Source organism: Gavialis gangeticus, unplaced genomic scaffold, assembly GCF_001723915.1.
Source record: "Gavialis gangeticus isolate Ggan-Ray unplaced genomic scaffold, GavGan_comp1, whole genome shotgun sequence".
Lineage (NCBI taxonomy): Eukaryota > Metazoa > Chordata > Crocodylia > Gavialidae > Gavialis > Gavialis gangeticus.
The window spans coordinates 39,085,203-39,092,887 of NW_017728996.1; the positions used below are offsets into that span (position 1 = coordinate 39,085,203).

Sequence of the window (7,685 nt, forward strand, 5' to 3'; positions counted from 1 at the left end):
AGCCCTGGGGAACTCCGCTGCCCACTTCCCCCCAGGTCGAATATGACCTGTCCACCACCACCCTCTGAGTGCGACCCTTCAGCCAATCTGCAATCCATCTGACTGTGTAGGCATCAATGCCACAGTCGCCTAGTTTTTTAAATGAGGATGGGGTGGGAGACGGTGTCAAAGGCCTTGCTGAAGTCTAGAAAGACTACGTCCATGGCAACACCTGCATCCACTGCCTTTGTGACCTGATCGTAGAAGGCAATCAGGTTGGTCTGACATGACCTGCCCCTAATGAAACCGTGCTGGTTGCCCTTGAGCATCATCCCTGAAGCCGGCCCATCACAGATGTGCTCCTTGAGGATCTTCTTGAAGAGTTTCCCAAGGATAGAGGTAAGACTGACGGGCCTATAGTTGCAAATTGTGTTAAGATTTCTTTTATGGACATGTGAGTTTATGTCACACTGATATTATTCATATAGTTTGTACCAGAAAAATAAAACTATTAGAAAACACAGGAAAAACTGGTATTTTCTTTCATTTAATCTAATATGAATGCATTCATTAAGTATGAGCACCAGAAAATCTGACATCTCTCCATGGAAACTGTTGCTGTTTCAGAATATTTTATAGTAAATCAACTGAAAGATGCTTTTATAAAAATATGAACTGAAGAAAAACTCTCAGGTCTGACCAAAATGCATCCATGTTTTCCTACCAGCATCTGATTTCTCTTTGGGCCAATGTAAAGTCAAAATAGCAACAGTCAAATTAGCTTGTTTTTCATTGGTATAGACTTACCAAGTAGAAATCATGTAACCTTCATTCACTGAACAGACTCTCCATTCTGATGCACCTGTCCTTTTGATTTCTCTATCCCAATCAGAGTAAGCTTCAAACAAAGGAGTCTGTTGACCACTGCTTCCACCACCTCCTCCAGGATCTATTCCATTTACTTTTTTTGCTAGAAAAGGAAATTCATCAAGGCAAGATTTTTAAGAATACCCCTTGCACATTTGATCATGCTAATTACTAGAGTGGAATCTTTTCTAAATAAGAGGTAGGTGTTCCTTGCATCTTACATCTGATGCTGCCTCGTCATAGATTAACCAGTAGCGATACCTTCCCTATAGTTTGGTAATAAACAAGGGTGACTGTTGTTTCAACAGAGCAAGCTGTATGCAGCTCCTGTATTGATTCAGTTTCTAGAACACAAAGGCCTAGTTTGGAAACAGTGTTGCATTCATTTGTAAGTGATCTTTTTCTATATCTGCAGATTAAAAATTTCCTCGAACTGACCTGTTACAATGTACTATTTTAAAATACCATATTTATGCAAAACCGAGATGACTGAATTTAAGATGACCTTGCAATAATTAGATTCTATACATGGAACAATTATAAATTTATTATAAATGTATTATAATTTTCCATGTATAGAACCTAATTATTAGAGGGTCGTCTTTAATGTGTCTTGTTCCTACTGGGGAAAGTGGTGGCAAGGGGTCTGCCCCCCTTGCCCTCCCATGCTTTGCCATCCCTGTTGCCTGTCCCTACCTGCCTGCACAGCAAAGCGGATTGGGGGGAGGAAGGGGGGAGGCTGCAGAGGCAGCATGGGGCACACCAGCTGGAGGGAGGAGGGAGCAGAGGCCGCAATGGGGTGGGGCCAGAGTCAGAATAACAGCAGTCCTCCATCCCCCACCTCATACTTGAATCCAAAAATAAGGAGCTTTTACCCCCATGTTAAATGGAAGTAAAAAAACCTCAACTTGGGTTCAAGTAAATATGGTAGCTAACTGTTCTGGAAATTCAGCTAAAATTTGCTACTACTGATAAAAATTCTGAGAACAGATTGACTATTACTGAGCCACAAACTTTCCAGATAACACCTGCTTTGCCATCCTTTCCACTGTTCTAACAGTTTTGATTTAGGAGGTGCTTTTTCAGGAAACTCCTACATTCAAAAGAGCTGGAAAAGGTTCTTTTTGTTCTTAGTACAGGGACCAAGGCAAAAAAATGCTCCAGTAACAAGGCTTACTAATACATCACATGACATTACTCATTCTGACTGAACTGCTCTGCTGTTAAGAACAGCTTTGGTTCTCATACAAGAATGTTATTGTATACCATGTTACCAATTAATTAGTAAGATTTCCGCTACTGTTTTTTTCTTTTGAAACAAATTGGTCAATTGTGTTGAAAGCATGGGGCACGCTGTTTCCTGAGTTGAATTAAAAACATTCTATAATCTGATCTATGTGGGATCAGACAGGGCAAAGGAATCAGCTTGAACATAAATTGCAAGATGCTATCACCCCAATGATAGAGTGTCAGCTTACTCCTTTCATTTCACCAATTTCATCTTTCCAGTAGTTTTAGAAGACCCTTCCTCGAGTATGCTTTTCAAGAGAGACCCATTCCAAAATTGAGGTAAAGTGATATTACGGTAATGCAATTTCCTGCCACTTCTCTTACTACCTTACATTCCAAGTGTGACAACAAGTAGGAATCCTTTTTTCCTTATGTAAATCAGTGAGTAATTAAATTATATCTTTATATAAGTGTCTTTTAAACTGTTTTTATATTTTTTAAATTTTTTGGGGTTGGCTTTGGTTGGTTCCTCATAAATTTCTCTGAGGATATTTAGATACATATTTAGGTTAAATGTAAACATAATTATGTTAAAAAGTTCATGTCAGAACAGACGCTTTAAATTATTTTTGGTATCATCAAATTAGAGCCGCTGGCCTAGTTTTCTTTATGCTTCCTCATTTTTTCCTTAAAATGTATTAAATGAATAAATAGGAGCTCAGTCAGATCTCCAAAAAACACTCAAAGTTTTAGATTGGGTCATAAATGAAGATTAATTTGACACTCTCATTCAACCAGTCATTTGTGCATATCACAAAAGGTCAAGCTTATTCTGCTGGTCCCATATTTTAAAAGCTCTAATATTTGCCCACTTTAAAAAAAACAAAGTATAACGCATAAGGAATCTGTAAAAGATTTGGGGCCAGGTTTTGTAAGGTAATTAGTTGCTTAATGTTCCAGATAAATTCCACTAAGAGCTTCAGTAGTTTAGATGCCTAACTCCCACCTAACCTGCTGAGACACTTCTGTATCTCCCACTAGGTTCCAACCTGCAGCTTTGAGCATATCACACCTTCGAGTGCCTGGCCCTTTACTTCCAACTGTGAGGGTGCTATGGCAAGGCTTTGGCTTTACTTGCAATCCAGAGCTGTCACACATGCCCCCACACACAATTAAAACAGCTGGAATTTTAGGCAAAGTGAGAAATAAAACAATTGTGGAAAGGAATTAGAATTTTCATAACGTCTTTTCACCGCAGAAAATGTTAGCATAATTAATATACTGGTACAGGGAGCTTTTTCAGATAAAAATAAAATGTGTTTGTTTTGGATAACAAGTTATGATCACACCAATTAATTTACACACAGAAACTAAAGGCTTTGGGTGCAGTATAAGTCCATTTCAATTATCTCCTAATATGTACTGGGGAAAAAAGAGTGTATGAATACAAGAGACACTATTTTAAAATAACTATATGGGTTTGATATTTTCGAAAGCACAGAGGAGAGGAAAAAAAATAATGGGAAAACTCTGAAGCACCAATTTTTTACAGGACTGGCAGGGGAGCAGGCTGGGTAAAACCCAGGGCTGGGGCAGGGATCCCAGTCAAACACGAGAACACTGAGCAGAGACTTCCCTTTCAGGAATGTCTGCCGGCTCCCTCCCCCTAGCCACTGTAGCCCAGCAAAACCACTGGCCACATTGTCACTGGTTTCCTGCCCCCATTAGTACTCTGAAACTCCAAAAGGGTATTCTGCTTATTTTACCCACTTCATGTCATGCAACTCTTCTACTGGCCTTTCTTTCAGGTAGCACAGCCATTTCATGGACAGAGTAAAGATGGCTTTGTGAAGGCTGTGATAGACACAGCATTTTATTAACACCTTTCTTTCTCTCTCCAGTATCCCGCTACGGTTTCTGTAGATTTGCTCCCTACTGCATCATGCAGCTGGAGGGAGTGTGTGGACTTTATTTAACACTCTCTTTAAACGTTACTGCACACACTTAAAGTGTGTCCATCACACAAGCACATAAAACATTATTGTGCCCATCACGCAAGCAAATATAAACTTTCATCTGGGCACTCAAGGTGGAGTTATGTGGACACATGTAGAAAATGAGCATGCCCATTTGGGGCAAGTTTGAGAATCTGGCCTTTTTGTAGACCCCATGCTGAGTTCCTTTAGTGGCGAGATCATTGGTTTCTAATGCAAATGGCAGAGTAAAGATATTAAATAAATGACATACATCTAGAGCACTTTTCATATTTGGAAGCTTACTGTAATGGATTTTTTAACTTCTGGCTGTGTATTGGCTGGGGAGCACTAAGCAGTGACCTCACAGCATTACACTAGAAATCAAGATCCAAAGGCATCTTTTCCAAGCTTACCTAACTGACAAGGTTCAGTTGGAGATTGGCCTTGAGCAGAGAGGGTGAGCTCCAACTCAGCAGGGGTGGTGGAAGATTTGAGTGGGAAGAACTGCCTAGTAAGCCTCTAGGAAAGGAAGTATGGAGTCCCAAGTTGCATAAATCCTCCTGCAATACCACCAGAAGAGAAACTTACTCCTAACAGAAGGCCAGGTGAACAAACCTGCCTGGGGATTTTCTGGGTGTCCAGAGTACCAATACAGACCCACAATAAGAGAAATGGAGGGTAGATTGAAAAATAATGCTATTCATGCTGGTATAGGGAGCTTTTTCAGATAAAAAAAATAAAATCTGTTTGTTTTAGATAACAAGTTATGATCACACCAACTAATTTACATACAGAAAGTAAAGGTTTTGGGTGCAGTATAAGTCCATTGCAATTATCTCCCAAAGCAAACCTCAAATACTTCTTTCCCTTGCTTTAATACAAAAGTCTCCAGCCTTACTACAGTTAGAACAACTGCACATGTTAAAGAATGGAAACTATGAACAGATTTTGGTTCATTGTTACCTGGATTATGATACATTTTCCCAACATATTCAAATGCAAAGAGCAGCTGAAGATCTGTTGGCTGAGAATAGTGAGCAATTGCAAGGCACACCTAGGGGGAAAAAAAGAAGATGCTGGTTTTTCACTCTTCAAGCATTATTAAATATAAAGTACTTTATTGTAAGAATCAAGACAACTTAAATATATTACCATGGATTGTAGCACTGTAAAAATGTGTAAAATGAGGTAGATTAAAGATAATCTTTTGAGGTACTCTTTCCAGGTTTGACCGGAAAACAGGATTACAATATATTGTTACAATTGGTTAAGTGCTAATATTTGGTGAGAAAGCATTATCATCATCGAGATAGGTGATTTTCTTTTGACTGCCCATCAGGAGCAACTCAAAAGTATACACTGACATAACAACAGCATTTCTTAGTGTTGAAAACAAAGATCTGTTTGTACCAGAAAGGGCAGCCAGCTTTAGCACTTCCAAACTGTTCTTTGCCAAAAGAAGTCCAGACTGTGGGAGCAAGACACTGAACTGCCCTTGTGAATTTATACACACGCATGGGGAGGACAGGGGAGCAAAGCCAGACAAGAGCAGAAGGCACCTGTGCAGTGATGAACCACACAGGGCCTCACTCCTGGCTGGTCCTTTGGCATTACTGCAGTATGTGTGATAAGCAGCAATAGGTTTCATGCACTAGAGCACAACCTTTGACATTAATGTTTTGAAACAGCCTCGCATTTTCACTTGCAAGACTTGCAGGAGTTATGACAGCCCTGCATCTAAGTAATTCCTGTTCACGGATGCCTTCAAGATTTCCGGAGTAAAAGTCAAGAGACTCACAAAAGTTTCCATTCATTAGACTGGGAAATGCTCTCCTCCTGCTGGATGCTTCTGGCTTGTTTTTTTAGATGGCCAGAGCACTTTCAAAATTTCAGTGAAGCATCCAATGAGAGGTACAGATGGCAGGTGTTACTTGACAAGGTACAAGGACCTACAGTTAATTAGGAGTGTTAAAAAGCAGACTCTTTCCCACTTGCTGAGAAATTCTGGAAGCTGATGGATCAGCCAGATGATCTGGGAAGTCTCATGTCAGCCTGATAACTGGGCCTGGCCCTCAGAGACTCACCTCGGATGACTGGTTTTTAAACAAACACCCTCCATATTAAAATACCTGTAAGCCCAGCCTTTCCAAGAACCTGATGAGATGGCTAGGCTAGAGCAGGCTGAGTCATGTACCTTGCCTAAGGGCACTACTGCAGAGTCTCAATTGGAGAACAAGTACATCCCTGCCACGTCAACGTAAGAAACAGCTCCTGCAAGTAAGTCTGTATGTGGCCCCCATAGGGAGAGAAGGAGGGAGTTGGGCAGGGGTGGGGCTGCTGCCCAGCCTGGTGGTGTGTGGGGCTTGGGGCCATGTGTGGTTGCAGGGCCCTGGCGGGGAGCAGGATGGGGCTGCAGGGGGCTCATCCAGGGGGAGTGGGATTGACTCCCTGCCACTCCGCACACTCCTGGGGTGGCAGGGTAGGCACATGCCCCCACGATCTGTGCATGGGGGGCAGTCTGCCCGCTACTGCAGGTTCCCCACCCTGCTGCCCTTCCCCAGGGCCTCCACAGCCTGGTGGGTGGGACCCAGGATGGCAGAGCACAGCGGGACCAGGTGGGGAGACTCCTTGCCACTGCAAGCCCCACAATTCCTTGGCAACGCACCCTCTGCCTGCCTGGTAGCAGCAAGGGGCACAACCCCGCACTGCTATCCCCACTGCAGCCAGGCAAGCAGGGGGCTCTTTGCCAGGGCAGTGCTGGGCTCACAGCTGCAAGGAGCTTCCCACCCAGCCCCACTCTTTCTTGCCACACCTGCTGGGCTGCAGAGGCCCTGGGGAGAGGGTCACAGGGTCGGGAGCCCAAGCCCACAGCCTGCATCTGCCCTGCCCCAGGCACAAATATGGGGGGCATGTGGCCACCCCACTCCTCCCAGGGAGTGCACACAGCAGCAGGAAGCTGGTCCTTGCCTGTCTGAACCTGTAGTGGACATCCCACCCCTCAGCCATGGGCTCCACTTTGGCTGTGCCACCCATGGGAGAGGGGAAGCCAGGCTCCTTGCAGAAGCTGTCACCTCCTGTGGGTGGCAGCTGGGGCTCAGCTGCTGCTGTGGGGGGCCCTGGCAGAGGCAAATTATAAGAGAATTTGCAATGTTTTTTTACCAGAATCCGAGTGCCAGTGTCCCAAGCAGCCAAGCAGTCTTTCCTGTGCCATTCCTGTGCTCTCTGTCCTCACTCAGACTTCACTATCTGCCCAGGGACGGTCCCTTTTCTCCCGCCTGCCCCCTGGGACCTTCTCCTTTCCCCCCAGCTCTCTCTGAGTTTCACTCATTCTCCTCAAGCCCCATCAGATACACTTGCAACAAAACAGGAGTCTCACCCAATACAATGAAACACGGCTTAGGGCATTAAAGGGCAGTGTCTGTGGCTTGCTTTCAGGCCTACATTATCATGTGCCCCTGGGGTGAAAAGGACATTTAGATGTCCTATTTAGGGACCTACAAGCATTATTTACATTAAAGCCTGCCCACGCGGAGCCCCTCACTGGAACTGCAGGCTAGATCTTAGCCCACCTCATTACACTAAGATTCAAACAACCTTCCCCAGTTTACCCAAATATGCCTCTTTCACTTCACA

General features: G+C 43.7%; 1 protein-coding gene across 1 annotated transcript in view; it reads right to left on the reverse strand.

The window, feature by feature from the left end:
* Positions 1-7,685, reverse strand: part of MTMR10 (myotubularin related protein 10) — a 104,196-nt gene that overhangs the window by 27,933 nt on the left and 68,578 nt on the right. Inside the window, exons 6-7 of the mRNA XM_019504351.1 lie at positions 5,016-5,106; positions 787-949 (exon numbers count right to left, since the gene is read on the reverse strand). Coding sequence (XP_019359896.1) covers positions 787-949; positions 5,016-5,106 — 254 coding nt within the window. The remainder of the gene's footprint in view (positions 1-786; positions 950-5,015; positions 5,107-7,685) is intronic.